We start from the raw sequence: 20,327 nt of genomic DNA on the forward strand, positions 1-20,327 counted from the left end.
CCCACATTAAGGTGGATGTGAAGAAGAAGTGCTCCCACATTAAGGTGGATGTGAAGAAGAAGTGGTCCCACATTAAGGTGGATGTGAAGAAGAAGTGGTCCCACATTAAGGTGGAGGGGAAGAAGAAGTGGTCCCACATTAAGGTGGAAGTGAAGAAGAAGTGGTCCCACATTAAGGTGGATGTGAAGAAGAAGTGGTCCCACATTAAGGTGGATGTGAAGAAGAAGTGGTCCCACATTAAGGTGGAGGTGAAGAAGAAGTGGTCCCACATTAAGGTGGATGTGAAGAAGAAGTGGTCCCACATTAAGGTGGATGTGAAGAAGAAGTGGTCCCACATTAAGGTGGATGTGAAGAAGAAGTGGTCCCACATTAAGGTGGAGGGGAAGAAGAAGTGGTCCCACATTAAGGTGGATGTGAAGAAGAAGTGGTCCCACATTAAGGTGGAGGTGAAGAAGAAGTGGTCCCACATTAAGGTGGAGGTGAAGAAGAAGTGGTCCCACATTAAGGTGGAGGGGAAGAAGAAGTGGTCCCACATTAAGGTGGAGGTGAAGAAGAAGTGGTCCCACATTAAGGTGGAGGTGAAGAAGAAGTGGTCCCACATTAAGGTGGATGTGAAGAAGAAGTGGTCCCACATTAAGGTGGAGGGGAAGAAGAAGTGGTCCCACATTAAGGTGGATGTGAAGAAGAAGTGGTCCCACATTAAGGTGGAGGTGAAGAAGAAGTGGTCCCACATTAAGGTGGAGGGGAAGAAGAAGTGGTCCCACATTACGGTGGAGGGGAAGAAGAAGTGGTCCCACATTAAGGTGGATGTGAAGAAGAAGTGGTCCCACATTAAGGTGGAGGGGAAGAAGAAGTGGTCCAACATTAAGGTGGATGTGAAGAAGAAGTGGTCCCACATTAAGGTGGATGTGAAGAAGAAGTGGTCCCACATTAAGGTGGAGGGGAAGAAGAAGTGGTCCCACATTAAGGTGGATGTGAAGAAGAAGTGGTCCCACATTAAGGTGGAGGGGAAGAAGAAGTGGTCCCACATTAAGGTGGATGTGAAGAAGAAGTGGTCCCACATTAAGGTGGATGTGAAGAAGAAGTGGTCCCACATTAAGGTGGAGGGGAAGAAGAAGTGGTCCCACATTAAGGTGGAGGGGAAGAAGAAGTGGTCCCACATTAAGGTGGATGTGAAGAAGAAGTGGTCCCACATTAAGGTGGAGGTGAAGAAGAAGTGGTCCCACATCAAGGTGGAGGGGAAGAAGAAGTGGTCCCACATTAGGGTTGAGGTGAAGAAGTGGTCCCACATTAAGGTGGATGTGAAGAAGAAATGGTCCCACATTAAGGTGGATGTGAAGAAGAAGTGGTCCGACATTAAGGTGGAGGTGGAGGTTAAATGCTGTTATAAAATAAAGCAAAACGTATCAAAGACTTATTTAAAGTATCAATACACATTTAGTTACTAAATTGTGTAGGCCTATATCTAACTAGCCAGCTACAGTATCTAACCATCTATATCCAGCCTGTCAAAGCGTTTTAAAAAATCCCCAATTTAATATGTTGATAATAAATAGGATAGATAAATATGCAAAATAAATTAAGCGTAAATTAATTAAAGAAAATATGTGTGCGTGTGTGTGTGTGTGGGGGGGAGTTCGATAAGCATTTCCCTGAAATGAGTTTTTGGAACTTGGGATGTCTGCTTGAGGCAGACGTGGATAAAGTTTTTTTCCCTGGGCATAGCGTGCATGTTACATACACATTCTTGCCTTTTATCTCCACGAGTGAGAAGTAGTGCCGGTTCTTCCAGTTAGAGAACGCTACCTTTGAACTTCCCTGGCTCATCGCCATTGTCGCTGTCTTTGTATGTGTTTAGTTGTAGTCGTCAGCGAGTGCAGTGAGACAGCGTGAGCAAGGCATCCGCCCACACAGCCAATCATCATCGCATTTGCAACGGTGTCATCACCCCCACCCCTGCTCTCTCCAGGCAGCATGCAGCTGATGTGTAGCCGAAAGCCTACAACCCAATAGGGCTCGGGCACGTGACGTCACTACGTGAGCGGCGGCCATACTGGAGGCTCAGAACTGTTTTGTTTACATTGTTTTCCACTGCGCGCAGACGTACTCCCGCCTGGTCTCGGAACTTTCTTCGTTGGTTTATCTATTTTACTTATTGTCTTTGCCACTATGGTCGCACGTTGCTGTGTCGTGGGGTGCAATAGCGTAAGCTGTGACAGGAATGGGGGGGAAATCGTAAATGGTTTATCTTTTTAACGGTTTCCTGCTTGGAGGCGCACCCACGGAGACCAAGTGTCCGAGATAACAAAGCGTCGTCGACTAGCATGGATCGCTGCTGTAAGACGACCAAGCATAACTTTCCACTCAATCCCGGTGTCGATGAGAGTGTGTTCTCTGCATTTTCATTGTGGTAAGTTACAGACTTTTGTGTGCTGAGGTAAAGATCCCCGCCTTCACAAGAGGACACTGTCAGTTGGAAGCAAGGGATGTCTCAATGGGTTAAAAGCGGAGGACAAATTTCGTGTGTATGCATGTATACATGACAATAAATCTGATCTTAATCTTAATTTAATGTGGAAAATACAAGGAAAATTGCCCATCTCCAAATTCACATGGAAAGGGCGATTGGAACTGTCAGAAACACCTTTTTGTCAGCAAAAGTACCTATCAACATAGTTTTGCCATGCGTAGGTGAAGACAAAACATTCTTTGACAAGATTGCGTCTGTATGTTGTACTCTGACCACCATGAGCAGGAGTGTTGTGCAAAGTTAAAGTTGTCTGAAATAAATATGCTTTGAGATACAGCCAAGTGTGTGTGTTTCATTTTTTATTTACAAGTAGAGTAACATGACAAAAGTGTAAAGTGTCATTAGAATTGAAACTGTTGCAAAGTATAAGCACTGACACCACATACTATATACGCAATTATGTCCGAAAGGGTGAACTTAGGCACTAAATCTTCGTCGACAGTCCATTCCTTGCTCGGTATTTCATAAGGGTTCAGTCCGTTTATAACGCCAATCTTCTGTATGTACCGATCTCTGGCTTCCTTCTGTAATGTATCCCGGTATATCCCACATCCTTTCTTCGATTTTAACATGCTTTTCTCTCACTTTTCTCTCACTGTTTGGTCCTTGATCTCCGTCTTGCCTCAGGGTTTGTTTACGAGATTGAGCCTCCAATATGGCGACCATATCCCAGAATGCAACGCGTGTGCCCGAGCCCTATAGTAGTAACGCACCACTTTATATTCTCAGTAACGATAACAGCGTTGTAACGATGGGAAAAGTAATTAATTAGATTACTCCGTTACTGGAAAAATAACGCCGTTAGTAACGCCGTTATACTTAAACGCTGTTACTCCCAACACTGGAAGTGGTACCTCGAGTTATGAGTGTCCCGACATACGAGTTTTTTGAGTTACGAGCCGTTATTCCGTTGATTTTTTTGCTTTGATTTGCAAGCAGAAATTTAAGTTACTTGTTATGAAGCTTCAGGAACACCGCCGCTAGTTGGCTTGGTGAGTGAATCCGGCCAGCATCCCGCTTCTTACTCATTCACTTCACTTTGTTACCTTACCAAGGAAGCATCTCTTGTGTTTTTGGCTCGCATTTGTGCACTTGTTTAGCCAAAATTTCAAAGTCCATTGAAAAGAAACACCCTTAAAAAATGCAACTGGTCGTGCAGCTGCGCTATATAATGACACAGAAACAGAAACATTCTGAAAGGCAGGATTAACCAAACCTCCTTGGACAGGTTTTTATTGAAACGCGCTGCTAAATTTAAGCCGTAACAAAAATAATTGGGGAGGTTTTTGGGGGGGCATGTAAAGGATTAATGGCATTTATGGCATCAATGGTGAATATTGATTTGACTTATGAGCTCTGTCACGGAACCAATTAAACTCGTAACTCAATGTACCACTGTGTTGGGATAATGTGGGGGGGGTGAGGTTATATCATTGTTGGTTTTCAGTAAGTGTATAATCAACACAGTTCGTAAGGATTTCATACTGTAACGTTAGATGAAACTGATATAATCTTTGGGCATTTGTTACAATGTCCATGAAGCTTGTTTGTTATTATAAATGTATAAAAGTATAACTTTAGCCAAGCTACTTCACCTGACTAACCTACATGATCTAGTTTAATTGTATAGTAGCTAGGCTGGTAGTTGTTTTTAAAGTAAGTTAAAGCACAAGAATGGAGACAAATAGTTTAAGATTTACACAATATTGAGCTTTAACGAGGCTGTCTTATTTTGTGTAGGGACAGATAACAATGAAAAAGGGAAATATTGCAGACTTCTTTGTAAAGAAGCACAAGTCAGACCCAGATCAGGCCCAGTCAGACCCCAGCCATGAAACCAGCAGCCCTGGCAGGTCAGTGTGGGCAGACACAAGGAGCCAGGCTACCACCACCAGGTCAGAGTATTCAAAGGCAGCTAAATGCATCTCCAGTTTATAGAAGTGGAGCCTCACTTTGCCCAGATTGTTAATGTAAGAGGGGGATGCGTATGTCCTGCTGGGGAATACTGTGATCACAATAGTGTGAGTGGGTGAGGGAGAGAGATATGCAGGCATCATTAGGGACCGAGCAGTGAAACGGTTGGTGAGAAACAACACTGAAAGTAATTTCCTCAGACATGCATCGGTTAAATATAGGTCCACCAAATGAACAAATTTCAGTTTTTACTGCCTTTTAGAATATTTCCAAACTTTTCTGCAAACAGTGTTTTTGAATCGTACTGAAAAATGGCATCTTCTGGTAAATCACTTCAAGAAGCTCTCTGATGTAATTGGGGAGAGTAAGCTTTATAGTCACTTGGAAACATTTTTATGAATGAAATGAGCTTCAAAATATCATCGGCCTACAAACACTCCCCTCATTGCATATTTTTTAAAGGTGTTTTAAATACTAAGTTTTATTACCAGAAGCAAAACATGTTGCACTTAATTGGTATGGACCCTTTTATTTCATTTGATTTCTTTAACTCAAATTTGAAATAGTCTTTTAGAAAGAACTCATGTTGACATTTTGTCTCGTGCTGCCTTCCTGGCCAGGGCTCCATGGAAGAAGAGATTTTGTATCTCTATGGGGCCTTCCTGGCTAAACAAAGGAAATAAATGTATCTATTTATGCAGATCTGCTTGTGCATCTATTGCCGAATTTCTTGTTGAAGCAAATATTCATTTTTGTTTGTTCAGTGCTATACGTGATAGAAATGGTAACTAAATACATCAATCAGTATATCCTAATATATTTTCCTTTTCCTAAACCATGGAGATACTTTTTTTTTTTAACTTTGAGAGGTATTCAAATTTCCAGCCCAAATGAAGGTTCAACTGTGAGTTGAGCCTGGAAGCACCATGTTAACACTCAGAGGAACGATGACACCTTCAGAAAAGAGTACAAGCGCTTAAGACATTTATTATTTATACTGTCTGGAGTCATATGAACCAACTTAAAACATTTAATCTGAAGACAGGTCTTCCACTTCGTCATTTATCATCCTTCATGTTCTTAGCAGAATATTTAGACTTAACTTATGTCGGTAAACTGCATCTTTCATTCTACAACACCAGTCACCACCAAACACTGCGTTGCTGCCAGGCAACGAGCCGCAGCAGCTCCGGCAGCTCTTCATTAACTTCATGCCACAACCACAAGTTATGGAGATGAAAAACAGAAAAATCTGAGAATATCTAAACAAGTAGCATATTCTTAAGTCATTCCCAATATATATTTTTATTACTTTTGAAATACAGTGACAGCTAGTGTTAGTGCAATATATAAGACAACAGATAAATAAGAGGAAATTGAAGGAATTTCAGATCACAGATTGCTCCCGAACACCATCTCAGTTCTCCATTGTCTCCTTGATTCCAGTTAAAGTACGTTTTCCAACTACTTTACAAGTACTTGATCAGATGACACACTGAACAGCCCTTTGTATGGCTTTACTCTGCTGATCTTGTTATAGTTACAGGCTTTTCTTGTTCTTGGGATTCCAAGCATGTACTTTCAGGGAGGGGGCAGCGGAAAATGGAGTCGTGAAACACGGGTGGTGTGAAATCAGCTCACTTAGAAGCCCACCAGATAATGATGGCGAGTATGGTGAGTATAACGGAGCAAACCATAGCAAGGATACACATCTTCTTCCGGGACTTTTGCTGTGAAAAAGAGAAGATGAGAAGAAATCAGAGACAGTAGGGTTAGTGGCAGCGCTTAAAGCGACCGGTGGAGGCTCACCTGGTAGTAGGCGGCTCTCTGGAGCTGCTCCGATCCTCGTTCTACGTGGACCTCAGCATTCTCCACATTTGCCTCAATGCTATCTGCAGGCCAGAACACACAAACAAGCTCATCTGGGATCGAATGATAAACAAGCTCTTGTATATGCACAAATATTCCAATAGAACATATATAAAATGTCCTTTCTTTAAATGCCATCTCCTAACATCCACTGTCTGTTTAACAGAATCTATTCTATTTATTAGCTGAAATAAGTAGATTAGTGTCCTGAACATAACAGAAAAAGGAGGTAAGAATGATTGAAAACTAACAAAACTCAAACGTGGTGGAAATCGAAATAGGATGTATGTGGAGGGGGCGTGGTGCATCAGCTGCAGGAGAGAGGTGTGGAAGGGGCTCAGGGAAGCAGCATCAGGTGAGTGATTAGTACACCAGAAACCAATTGTCTAATCACTCTTCCCTTTTAAAAACAGTAGCGAGCTGGACCTGGGAGGAGAGGAAGGAGACACGAGAAACCGTATGTGGAGTCGGACGCAGGAGCTGGGAAGACTCCACATGAGAACGAGCAATCGTGTAAAATAAAGCATTTAAAATTGCCAAGAAAGGCTTGCTGTCTTGCTGAACGAACCCAGAGTGGCACAGCACCGCCACATTTGGCGCCTGACCAGGGACTCAACAAAAATTAAAAAAAAATTCGGAAATGACTGAACCGCAACAGCCGATTGCCATGCTGGCTCAGCTGTTGGCGGAGGTCGCGGCGATGAACCGGGACCAGGCAGTGCTCAGCAGGCAACAGCTGGCTGCGCTCCAGGACCAGGCGGAGAGGCAGACCCAGCTGATGGAAGCAATGGTGGATCGAGCCGGAACAGCGCCACTGACTCCCTCGCTCGCCGGAGTTACCCTCCATAAAATGTCGCCGACCGATGACCCACAGTCCTTTCTCGACATGTTGGAGACAACGGCGGCGGCATGCAGGTGGCCGGAGGAAGACTGGGCAGTGCGACTGCTTCCCCTCCTGTCAGGGTACGCCCAAACAGCGGCGTGGGTCTTCCTACTCGTTGTCGGGGAGAATACCCAGACATCAGGAGAGCCATCCTGGATCGACTCGGGTATTCGGCGGAGGACCATCGCCGCCGCTTTAGGGGGGCAAAACTGGGCCCCACTGACCGTCCTTTCACCTACGCGCTGCAGTTAAAAGATGCGGCGACTCGATGGCTGCAGCCAGGTGACGATGCAGATGATGCTGGATAAAGTAATCCTGGAGCAGTTCGTTGAGGGGCTGCCGTCCGGTACTGCAGAGTGGGTGCGCTGCCACCGACCTGGCGGCTGCAATCACCCTCGCGGAGGATCACCTGGCGGTCTTTTCCCGGGGCCGGACACCGGAGGCCCGGCCAACAGACCTCGGTCATCAGCGCCCCGAAGGAGACAGTTCACGGCCGAGGCGGCACACCACACACCCGCCCGACCATTCCCCCTTTCCCGCACTAACACCCTCCGTCCGCTCTTTCCACCCCAGGTTCCAGCCGCTACAGGTGCTGCTTCCGACCCGCAGAGGGTCCCTCAGGTGGCAGTGCAGGAGTGTTGGAGGTGCGGGCAGCCCGGTCACTTTCGCCGCAAGTGCCCGCTGATGGAGGTCAGCCAGGTGATTCGGGTTGTCGGCCCTCCAGCACCCTCCCCCGGTCCAGGAGGGACGTACAGCGTTCCGGTAAGGATTCAGGGGGGTACACATCAGGCAATGGTGGACTCAGGCTGCACGCAGTCCATAGTTCACCAGAATCTGATTCGACCCGGGGCTTTGATAGAGGCGGGGTGGGTGGATATTAGGTGTGTACATGGGGATATTCACAGATACCCTGTAGTTCCAGTGGAAATTCATTATAAGGGAAAAAAGCATAGTGTGAAGGCTGCGGTTAGCTCCCGCCTGGTGCACCCCCTGATTTTGGGTACTGATTGGCCTGGGTTTGATAGATTAGTGGGGCAGTGTGTGGGGGTGCGCTCACGACCATCAGGGACATGGGATATGTGCGCTGTGCTCAGTGGTGACGCAAGGTTGTCCGACACTGCAGACGGGGAGGGGGAGCCGGCGGCGCCTTCACAGGAGGCTCCGCAGGTTCCCGTGTTCGACTCCATGGAAGATTTTCCACTTGAGCAGTCTCGTGATGATACTCTACGCTGTGCCTTTGACCAAGTGATAAAAATTGATGGTCACACTTTTCATTGTGCAGGGATAGGATGTACAGAGTGAGTCGTGACACTCAGACAGAGGAAACAATAACACAGCTGTTGGTCCCGAAAAGCCGTCGGGAAATGGTTTTCCAGGCAGCTCATAACCCGATGGCTGGGCACATGGGGTATGAAAAGACACTGAACCGTGTAATGGCCCGATTCTATTGGCCAGGCATTCGGGCAGACGTACGCCGCTGGTGTGCGTCCTGCCCCGAATGCCAGTTGGTTAACCAACCGGCCATCCCGAGAGCGCCTTTGCGCCCATTACCGCTGATTGAGGTCCCATTTGAGCATATTGGGATGGACCTCATCGGGCCATTCCACCGAAGCGCACGTGGATATCGCTTTGTTAGTCCTGGTGGATTACGCAACACGATATCCAGAGGCAGTGCCGCTGCGCACCATCTCTACAAAGAGCGTTGCACAAGCACGGTTTCAAGTTATCTCCCGAGTCGGGATCCTGAAAGAGATCCTGACTGATCAAGGCACACAATTTATGTCACGAACACTGCGAGAACTGTACGGATTATTGGGAATCAAGTCCATTCGAACCAGTGTGTACCACCCTCAAACTGACGGCCTCGTTGAGCGCCTGAATAAGACTTTGAAGTCCATGATCCGCAAGTTTGTGCACGGGGATAGTGGTAAATGGGACAGGTGGCTAGATCCTCTGCTGTTTGCAGTGCGCGAGGTACCCCAGGCCTCCACGGGATTTTCTCCCTTCGAACTGCTCTTTGGCAGGAAACCACGCGGGGTTTTGGACCTGGTTAAAGAAAGCTGGGAGGAAGGTCCGAGCCCCAGTAAAAACGAAGTTCAGTACGTCCTGGACCTGAGAGCATAACTCCACACACTAGGGCAGTTGTCACGTGTGAACTTGCTCCAGGCCCAGGAACGTCAGCAGCGGCTGTATAACAGAGGATCTCGGTTAAGACAATTTTCACCGGGAGATAAAGCACTTGTATTGCTCCTATCTTCCAGCTCAAAATTACTCGCCAAGTGGCAAGGGCCATTTGTGGTCACACAACGAGAGGGTGACGTTGATTATGAGCTTGTGCGATCTGACAGGGGAGCTGCAACACAGATTTATCACCTCAACCTCCTTAAAGCCTGGAGAGAGGCAGAGTCTGTTTCCTTGGTGACGACAATTACAGAGGGAGATGAGCTGGGGCCTGAGGTACCAAAATCGACCAATCCCTTCTCGCTCCTTTGTGAAAGCCACCTCTCACCGTCCCAGGGAGCAGACATAGCCAAGTTGCAGCAGCGGTACGCTGATGTGTTCTCCCCCCTGCCAGGACGCACAAGCCTTATTCAACACCAGGTTGAGACTCACCCGGGCGTGACGGTGCGTTCACGGCCCTATCGGTTACCTGAGCACAAGAGAAAAGTGGTTTAGGCAGAATTGAAAGCTATGTTGGATATGGGTGTGATAGAAGAGTCCCACAGTGCCTGGAGTAGCCCCATCCTTCTTGTGGTCAAGAAGGATGGGTCTATTCGGTTCTGTGTGGACTATCGCAAGGTGAATGATGTTTCACGGTTTGATGCCTATCCCATGCCCCGGATCGACGAGCTCCTGGATCGCCTGGGCACTGCTCGCTTTTTCACGACACTGGATTTGACCAAGGGTTACTGGCAGATTCCCTTGTCTCTAGAGTCCAAGGAGAAAACGGCCTTCTCCACTCCGTACGGTTTGTACCAATTTGTCACACTTCCGTTCGGGTTGTTCGGGGCCCCAGCCAAATTTCAACGCCTCATGGACCGGGTGGTGCGGCCGCATGCTGCATATGCTGCCGCCTACCTGGATGATATTATCATCCACAGCAACAGCTGGGCAGAGCATTTGCAGCAGGTGGCTGCGCTGCTCGAGTCACTGAGGCAGGCGGGGCTCACGGCCAACCCGAAGAAGTGAAAAGTTGGACGGAGGGAGGTACGGTATTTGGGGTACCACTTGGGCGGCGGGCAGGTGCGTCCACAGGTCGACAAGACAGCAGCGATTGCAGCCTGCCCAAGGCCCAAGACAAAAAAGGAGGTGAGGCGGTTCTTGGGGCTGGCCGGATATTACCGGCGATTTATTCCCAACTTCGCGGAGCTGACCAGCCCCTTGACCGACCTCACCCGAAAGGGTACCTCAGATCCGGTCCAGTGGACGGAGTAGTGCCAGGTGTCGCTTGAGAGGGTAAAGCAGGCCCTCTGCGGGGAGCCTCTTCTCCACACACCTAATTTTTCTCTCCCATTTGTCCTGCAGACTGATGCATCGGGCAGGGGGCTGGGGGCCGTTCTGTCCCAGCAGGTGCAGGGTGTCGACCGCCCAGTGCTGTACATCAGCCGGAAACTCTCGGAGAGGGAGACCAGGTACAGCACGGTGGAGAGGGAGTGCCTGGCCATCCGGTGGGCGGTTGGCACTCTGCGGTATTACTTGCTGGGGCGCCCCTTCACTCTCTGCTCGGACCACGCTCCCCTCCAGTGGCTCCACCGCATGAAGGATGCCAACGCGCGGATCACCCGTTGGTATCTCGCACTACAGCCGTTTAAGTTTAAGGTGATCCATAGGCCGGGGGCACAGATGGTTGTGGCCGACTTCCTTTCCCGCTCGCAGGAGGGAGGGGGGGGGGGGGGGGGGCCAGACGGCTCCTCGGCCTAAGTCGGGCAGTGGAGGTATGTGGAGGGGGCGTGGTGCATCAGCTGCATGAGAGAGAGGTGTGGAAGGGGCTCAGGGAAGCAGCATCAGGTGAGTGATTAGTACACCAGAAACCAATTGTCTAATCACTCTCCCCTTTTAAAAACAGTAGCGAGCTGGACCTGGGAGGGGAGGAAGGAGACACGAGTAACCGCATGTGGAGTTGGACGCAGGAGCTGGGAAGACTCCACATGAGAACGAGCAATCGTGTAAAATAAAGCATTTAAAATTGCCAAGAAAGGCTTGCTGTCTTGCTGAACGAACCCAGAGTGGCACAGAACTGCCACAATGTGGGATTAGGATTAGGTGTGGCAGAATGACTCTATGATGATTCCAATAAGACAGCACTGTCCCCAGATCTGTGCAAACATCCCAGGACCTGCTAAGAAAAAAGTGTCCCACACCAACAGGAAGTCTTGTGACTGCGTTAGCCCGTTTCTTTCTGTCTGACTGTGAATGTTGTCTTTCAGGGCATTGAGTCCACACTTTTCCTAAGCTAAGAAATTAACTGACCTCTCTGGGTGCATTTGACAGGATCTCACTCCTCCATACTGACCCGAGGACTACTCACCAATCATCTCTCCCTGGTCATGAATCATAACTGCCAGGTCCTTGAAGATCTGGTTCACATCCATGATGTCAGACTGATGAACGGACAAAAAGCAAGAATCAGCTGTGGCAGGTGTGTGCAGGCCCAGGACAGGACAAGGCAATAAGCTACTGTTGGGTCCCCCATAATACACTTTACAAATAGAAGAGTAAGCAAAGGTCACCTCCAGCTGCCTAATATTGGTTTCTCTGTCTTTGATGAGCTCGAGGTCCTCCTCAGTGATGGCCGCTTCCTCTGTCTGGGTGGTCATCTGACCCCAGTCCTCCTGGCTTTACACACAGGACAGAAAAAAACATGACAACATTTGTTTTTCTGTCATTTACACATGTACAACGAACTTTAACAACACAACTGTAAGGGCACACAAAGTTTATATATAAAGGTTTGAGGAAATGTGTCCATGAAAAGTTAGAGGATAAATTAAAAGAGACAAATGCGCCTACACTTTGTACAGAAAACCTAAAAGAGTCTGTCAGTCATTCAATTCCATTTCAAAATGGAACAAAAAATGAAGAAATATTTTGAAATGAAAAACAAAAACATTTTCCGCTTTTATGCGCTAATCAAAAGTAGAAAAAAATGGATAATGAGCGGTCTTGTTCTGTTTTGGTAGCGTTCTTTGGAGGTTCTCTCTGGTTGGTGTACGCAGCGTGGGTGTACGCAGCGTGGGTGTACGCAGCGTCGGGTATATTCCCTGGCACTGAAGGAAAAGTTGGTTGTTTTCATCTACCAAAACTAAGAAGGAGATCGACTGGAACTGGGAACAAATCTCCATAAAAAAAAAAAATATTACTACGCTCTGCCTGTTGGACATGCAGGTCAAACAAACATTTTGATCCAAACAAAGACTCTTTGAATATGGAGGGTCTGTGATCATACTGAAAACAGAGAGAATTAGCTCCAGCTTTCCACAAACAGGCTATTTTATGCCAAGAAAAGAAAGTCTGCACAGAATTTTACAAATTTACAGATTTCATTCAATACATTCGAAAAACTAATTATTTATACATCAGATTTTTTTGCTGTGATATTGTCACTTTTTTTAGGGGCTTTTTGGAGTTAGTGGTCCTTATTCAAAAGTTCTGACAGGAACTGGGGCAAAGAGAGTGGATGGCTTGCAGCAAACGGCCCGAGCATTGAGGAGCTTTAACCTCTACACAGGGTGCCCACTCAACCCCCAACAGTCAAAGCTTTTCACCGGATTATATTCGTCTCTCACCTTTATAAAAATTCCTTTTTATTTTCAGTTTTTAACGGACAATTTTCTCTTCTAAATTCATTCAAACAATTAGCTGTTATGTATCGTCTTGATTCTTCAATCATTTCACACTTTGGGTCTCGATGATGCACCTCGCCAAGTTCCATTGGATAAAAACTCACTGACTATCACTTACTTATCAAAAGACACAAGCTTTTCATCCCGAAAACTGTCTTCAGTCTGAAAGAGAGGGGAAAAGCCATGTTTAACCATCCCTATCACAGTGGTGAGGCTACACTTCAAGCATCAATACATTCATTCATTCAAATCTTTGGCTTTTCTTCTGTCTGCTCGTCACTTACTGACAGGTGTGAGCCAGCTCTCGCCCTGGCTATCGATTCCCTCTCTTTCTCTGCGGCTTGTCGTTGGATTGCTTGGAAATTGTTGAGCGCTGCTGAGAAATCGCTCATCAAACGGTCCCTCTGGAGCTTCTGCTGCCTCTGAACACCACAGGACACCACAGGGCAGAGAGAGCAGAGTTAGACATACAGAGAAGAAAGCATGGAATAAAATGGATTCCTAAAAGTCTTCATCAAAGCAATGATTTAACCCTTACTTTTTCTTATTATTGACATTATATCTTTAAACACTAGAAGCGTAAACTTGCTTTCCATTGATTCATTTTATCTATGAAAATGAAACAAATCTGGAGGAATCTGTGTCCACTCTTATTGAACATTCTTATTATTCTCATTCTGAGCTGCTCAACAGTTTGTGGTGTTACGGCACCAGGGTTTGAATATTTATTAATAAAGATGAAACATGAATGAGAAAAGGACATGCCGAGCACACAAAGGTGCTTCTGGATGGATGGATGGAGCCAGGTTAACCTGCACAGATTACAGGGGCTGGTCCATCAGTTCAGGATCTAACCGCCACCAAAAGGTGACGTCACTCATGAACTTGTGACAAGGTATCAGCAACGTTTTTACCACCTAGGACGAACGTCTAAGTTATCTTTTTTTTTTTTAACAATGGTGGCCCAACGCATTAATGTCTGGCTGATTTTATAGAAAATCATGGTATCGTGGTATCGAGACTGGTGGAATTTCACTGGTATTGGTATCAACTACTAAATGTCTGGTATGGTGACATCCCTACTCAACCTCCTCCTGCATCCCAGCCTGCTTGAGAGGACTCCCACGGCAGGGATGCTGTTGGACCGGCTGATGATCACCAGCATTAATATATCTGTACATGGAGGCACATCTGAAAACAAATCAGGATGACTGCGTATCAGCCGAAGATTATCGTTTCTAGAGACAAGAAGATGGGACAAATTATTCTCCAGTTCTGCGAATACCAGATGGGCTCCCACAACATGTGCACTTTGTTGTATCATCAGCAGCAGGACAAGAAGAAAGCACAGAAACCAACTTCAACAAGACACACACTGAACTTCTGTTCAGTTGATCATCTGCCATGAATCATGGAACTTAGGAGTTCATCTATGGTACAAATGACATAACCTGTCACTCAAGTTTCTTCTGACTGTAAGAAGAATGTAACAGTTTTCATCTGATTCTAATCCGGATTAGAAATTATGATGAACCAGAATCAGAAGTCGAACAACAATGCAGCAGAGAAGCAAACGAGCCGCTGTAGGAGCTGCTGTAGGAGCCGCTGTAGGAGCCGCTGTAGGAGCCGCTGTAGGAGCCGCTGTACGAGCCGCTGTAGGAGCTGCTGTACGAGCCGCTGTAGGAGCTGCTGTACGAGCCGCTGTAGGAGCTGCTGTAGGAGCCGCTGTAGGAGCTGCTGTACGAGCCGCTGTAGGAGCTGCTGTACGAGCCGCTGTAGGAGCTGCTGTACGAGCCGCTGTAGGAGCTGCTGTACGAGCCGCTGTAGGAGCCGCTGTACGAGCCGCTGTACGAGCCGCTGTACGAGCCGCTGTAGGAGCCGCTGTAGGAGCCGCTGTAGGAGCCGCTGTAGGAGCCGCTGTACGAGCTGCTGTACGAGCCGCTGTACGAGCCGCTGTACGAGCCGCTGTACGAGCCGCTGTAGGAGCCGCTGTACGAGCCGCTGTAGGAGCCGCTGTACGAGCCGCTGTAGGAGCTGCTGTACGAGCCGCTGTAGGAGCTGCTGTACGAGCCGCTGTAGGAGCCGCTGTAGGAGCTGCTGTACGAGCTGCTGTACGAGCCGCTGTACGAGCCGCTGTACGAGCCGCTGTAGGAGCTGCTGTACGAGCCGCTGTAGGAGCTGCTGTATGAACCCGGGGGGGATAAGTCATTTGTTCTCACAGCTGACAGAGGACGGATATTTACATGTGCAGACTGACACTTACCTGCTCTGAGGGAGAGGAGGGCAACGGGATTGAGCCCAACTCTTTCAGGTTCTTGTTGGTGTCCTTTGCCAGCTGGTTGGTATAGTGTTGTATCTGCTGCCTGTATAAAAAAAAAAAAAAAAAAAAGCACATGACGGTGTAGCATTCCAGCAGGGCTGGGTACCACTTCTGGTTTCCTGAATCAATTCAATTCCAATTCACATGGTTGCGATTCGACTCAGTATGAATTCAAATCGTTCCGTTTCAGTCCAAATTTGGCTCGTCTACAAAAGATGTTTTCACAAATTTAACTGCAAACAATTTCATTCATAAAATACATTTGGACATTAGTAAAAATGTTGCTTTGCTTTAGTCGAGCTTCTCTCAGTTCTACATCCAAAACGTGTCGGTGCTGCCGCTTCTCAAGTTTCCCTCTCGCCACACACACTACAGGTTCTTTAGGTTCTATAGGTTCACAAATCTCATTTCTAAATGTAACAAGACTAGTCATCTTAGACAATCTAACAACAGTACTAGAGTGTAACAGCTGTGTTGGTTTCAACTGTCAGATTGAGCAAATTTATCAAACTCTCCATCTGTGTTTCTGGGAGCTGAAAACATTATAAATATAATAAAAATAATATTTGGAGGTTAATCAAACGGTACATACAAACGATCCTGAAGTTCGCTGGTGTCCTGCCTGGTTCCCAGCTGATTCACCATGGTCTTGATATGAGCAGCTGTCATGAGAAGACAATGACAAGTCTTAATACGTGAATATGAATAACAGCAGTTAATTAGAACATACAGATGCTACAACATGTGAAAGGAAACTATCAGAGGCGCAGGAGCGTGTGTGAATAGAAATGTGGCTTCTGCACAGTCCCACTCCATCACAGTGTCACTCAATGTGGAATCAACTCAGGACCGCAAGGAGTCTTTCAGTGAAGGGATAATGCTTCCATCTGCGTCCCAAACAGAACCTACTGAAATGTGTGGCATTCCAATTCAATCGTCAACACAAACAATTATTAATACAGCAGGACTAACCCAAGCCATTTAAATGGCAGTGCCTTTTTCTACAGGAAACTGTTGCAAACTGCATACTTTAAGCACACCAGCCATGAAAAACAAAGCCATGTATCAGCTTGACATTTGAGTGGCTCTGCAATGTAGAGAGGAAAATAAGCACCAAAGCACATCCAGCTCAAGTGTATGCATGATACAACACAGGCTTTTTTTCAGATTTCAGAGTGATGATATGCGGCTTGCTTACTCCTCTAATGCAGCCTGTCCTCAACCGTCTGCTGTCTAAGATCCATGAAACCAGTAGGCATGCAGCTCAGAGTGAGGCGAAGCAGTGACATGAACTACAAAAGTCTGTGATAAAGCCAACAGGGGTCACATCAGTTCAAATAGTGTTGAGAAAATGTTTCTAACATCTGCGCCGTGTTTCATTTATAATGTAAACGATGTAGTGCATACACCACAACGTGTTCAAATGAGAGCTGTGAGCTGCTCATCCAGATAAGAACAATAGTAATAGTCTAAGAAGCAATGAAGCTCACAAAATGTTTAATAGAAAAGTCACATGAACTTTTTTTTTTTTTTTTTTTTTTTTTTTTTTAAAAACACCTCAATGTCTGTCTGCTGGGACCATCATATAAAGAAAACCCAACGAGTACAAACTCTTTAATAGCAAAGACACAGCTTGGTGTTCGCTGCTTCTCCTAAAATACACACATTTAACTATAGATGCAATGCTGTTGGAATTTAAAGAACATAGACCTACCCAAGAACCTGGAAATAGGAATCACAGCCATTACATGTGCACAAAGTCATTTCATCCATTACTGAGAAAAGTTTTCTGACGTTGGAATTCATCTCAGCAGGTTTGTGCTGCCCCTCTGAAACAGAAGCCTCCTTAGTGATTCACGGCTGTGCCAACCCAGAGAACGCTAAAACTGAGGTGGCATTCCACTCTTTTGGAGGAACTTCACCTCACCGTGAGAAAGTCTGATTATGTGTAGAAAAATACATCTTAAAAAAAAAAAAATCGATTTTACCAGCGAATGATCCATTTATTGGGTCGGTAATCATTTTGTAGAATTATGAGATACTCATTTTAAAAAGTGTGAAAATGGAAATTGGCTTGACAACCCGATGTCCCTGTCACTGAAAAATGAACAGCATGCTTGACCAATTCAAATACTTTTTTACTTTTCTCTTCCTTTTTGAACAAACAGCACCCAGTGAGCGGCTTTCTGGTCAACCAGCCCGTCTCTGTTATTACACCCAGAAGTGTGGCTCCTGTGGGTACTTTTAGGAAAATGGGACCTGAACATCTGATATTAGGCTTTTACAAAGGGATGGAGACCATCTTGACAAACACCACCGACTTCTCTCCAGTTACAAGTGTCAATAGCACGCTTTTAAATATCTTTCTAGCAATCATTCATGATCAGTTTTTGAGCATGTGGAAAGGCTTTGTCACACTGAAGCACTTACTGTTCTGCGTGATCTTTTGGATGTTGGAGCTGCATGTCTGAATGAGCGTGCTGAAATCCCTGGAGACAGGGCGGAACTCTGCTTTGCCATACGACATGTTTGAGTCTGTCCTTGCCCCTCAGTTGGTGAGCTCTAAGTGCAGACAACAGAATATAAGACATACATCAAAACACTTTGTAAAGGGGGGGGGGGGGGGGGGGGGGGGCGCAATTATACACTATATTAGGTTGTGTCTCAGTTGAGGACATGATTTCTGAATGTCAATATAATAGAGCACGGATGTCCAAATCCGGTCCTCGAGGGTCGCTGTCCTGCTGATTCACATGAAATGGATCTCTTCAACAGATTGTTAAGTTCTGCAGCAGCCTGCTGATGATGCACTGATCTGAATCAGGTGTGCTGAAGCAGGGAAACATCTCCAACCTGCAGGACCGCGGCCCTCCAGGACCGGATGTGGGCGTCCCTGCCACAGAGCTAATGTTTACCAAAATCTTGACACAAAAAAAGCAGACAAGACCATCGTTCGATATGTAGCATTATGTCTAACATGGTCACCTTTTATGTCCGGATGGTTGAAATTCACTGTTTTACTGATGGAGAGGTAAACCTAAACTTGTTTCAATGGCTCCGGACACCTGTTAGCTTGTTAACACATAAGCCTGCTAATGTTCAAACAGAGCAGGCGTTCGGAATATTGGAATACGTCACACTATAGCTGGGACATAATGGTAGCACGTTTCATGTACAGGAATGTGCATAATACAGAGCCAGTCAGCTCAGTTGGCTTTCTGTTCACGGAATATTACGACAGACCGTATTGAGTTATTCTCCGCTTTTAGCTTCCTAGCTAATTTGTGCTAACTAGTTAGCTTTCTATTGTTTACAATACGATGGCTACATCAAATCCATTAACAATGTTAATCGCATATATGATTTATGGAAAACTGAAGAATAAAGCGTTTAGTTTCATGTGATACTTGCGTATTAGTCTGCTGAAAATGAACACATATGGGTAGAGAACTTTCGCCTGCGATTAGGTTTGGTGCTAGATAGTGTCAGCTGAGATCGTGGACCATTTCCCCAAACAACCAATCACCCATCACAGCCCAAACCTAACCACCAATCACAACATAAAATCCCTCCCACTTCATCCCGGCCTCCAATCGAAACCATAATCAACCTCGAAAGTCTGAATACTTTACTTCCTTATTTTGTGACGTTACCTCGCAACGTCACGCACAAAGGATTAGGTTGGGTCAGAGCTATAGAGTAATACAGAGTTGCGACACGCTTTGAAGTCGCCGCTAGGGCTGTCACGTGGTTCATGTGAGCCTCCGGAGTTCCAAACATCAGTGCTGTCAGTCAGTTTGAACGGGTTTTAGCGGGACGGAGCACAAAAACGATAACTTTAACATTTACGACGCAATTTTCGGTAAATATTGACCCATAATGTGCATTGATCACTTCACCGACTATGTATTTTAATCAACGTTTTTCTTTTTTGGAGCACAGAGACACATTTATCACCATTTTAAATCGTAGAGGGTACCCCTGCATGCTAGCAGGGGGCAGCTACCTCGTCCTCCTTTATACTGAATCATGCCAGTGGTCCAGCTTACCTTCAGATCTACATCCTTCAACAGAGCATGATGTTACTGTCTGTTCCCAGGATTTACTCCTGTTGTCCCAAACACTCTATCTGTAGAAGATGTCATTCAGTCTGTCTGTTCTCTCTGGTGTCAGATGGACAATGAGCCCCCCCCTCCCGCGACCCGATCGACGGATTCAGCGGGTATAATGAATGGATGGATTAAAATATGAATTTAACTTTTTTTCTGGTTAAAACCATATTAATGACAAAATAAATGTGTCAGTTGTGAAAAAAATAAACAAAACAGATTTAAACCAAACATTTTATTATAAAATGTCATCATAGAACATGTAAAACAAGCCTTAATAAAGAAGTTATTTTACTGCTATCTCTACTGTTGGGTAGATTAATCTGCAACAATGAACTGTATTTGATCAAATTCAAGGGTTTGGACATTGTAGAAAAGTTCTGAAGTCCTAAGGGTTGATCCATGGCAGCAGCGAGCACCACATCTGCTGACCTCCCTGACAACAACAGAGAAATTAATAAATTTATTATCACAGCTGCAAAGTCATGCTGAAAAAAACTTACTTAATTAAAGAACAGTCAGCTAATGCCTCACTATGCCAAAAATGTAGTAATTTAATCAATTTACCGGAGAAAATACGTCAGAAATACCAAAAATGTATTAAATATATTGTATTTTGGTAATGTTTTAAAACCTAACAATCAAAACAACTTTACACAATGTCACCTGACAATAAAAAGTTAACGGACTTTAGCAAGAGAGTCTGGCTGCAGACCTGCACTGTCAGGACCCACAGACGTGCACTGTCAGGACCCTGTTGCAGACCGTCACCTGCACTGTGAGGACCGGAAGTGCACTGTGAGGACCGGAAGTTGATTTGAAGCCTTTCAAAATAAAAGCGTGTGTATCGGAAGCACGT

At 45.9% G+C, this 20,327-nt stretch overlaps 1 protein-coding gene across 2 annotated transcripts; it reads right to left on the reverse strand.

Annotated features, from left to right (window-relative positions):
* Positions 1 to 5,730: 5,730 nt before the first annotated feature.
* Positions 5,731 to 18,880, reverse strand: stx12 (syntaxin 12). 2 transcript variants are annotated; one of them, XM_075449148.1, is made up of 10 exons: positions 18,771 to 18,880; positions 17,790 to 17,921; positions 15,952 to 16,021; positions 15,303 to 15,402; positions 13,324 to 13,461; positions 13,158 to 13,201; positions 11,927 to 12,032; positions 11,725 to 11,797; positions 6,254 to 6,336; positions 5,731 to 6,174 (listed from the first exon to the last, which is right to left on the reverse strand). In XM_075449148.1, exons 2-10 carry the CDS (start codon positions 17,884 to 17,886, stop codon positions 6,082 to 6,084), a joined length of 804 nt encoding a protein of 267 aa, XP_075305263.1. In that variant the 5' UTR covers positions 17,887 to 17,921; positions 18,771 to 18,880; the 3' UTR covers positions 5,731 to 6,081. The 2 variants fall into 2 exon arrangements, with proteins under 2 accessions (XP_075305263.1, XP_075305262.1); XM_075449147.1 differs by having other exon boundaries at positions 18,345 to 18,875.
* Positions 18,881 to 20,327: the final 1,447 nt, after the last annotated feature.

This window comes from Odontesthes bonariensis, chromosome 18 (assembly GCF_027942865.1).
Source record: "Odontesthes bonariensis isolate fOdoBon6 chromosome 18, fOdoBon6.hap1, whole genome shotgun sequence".
NCBI lineage: Eukaryota > Metazoa > Chordata > Actinopteri > Atheriniformes > Atherinopsidae > Odontesthes > Odontesthes bonariensis.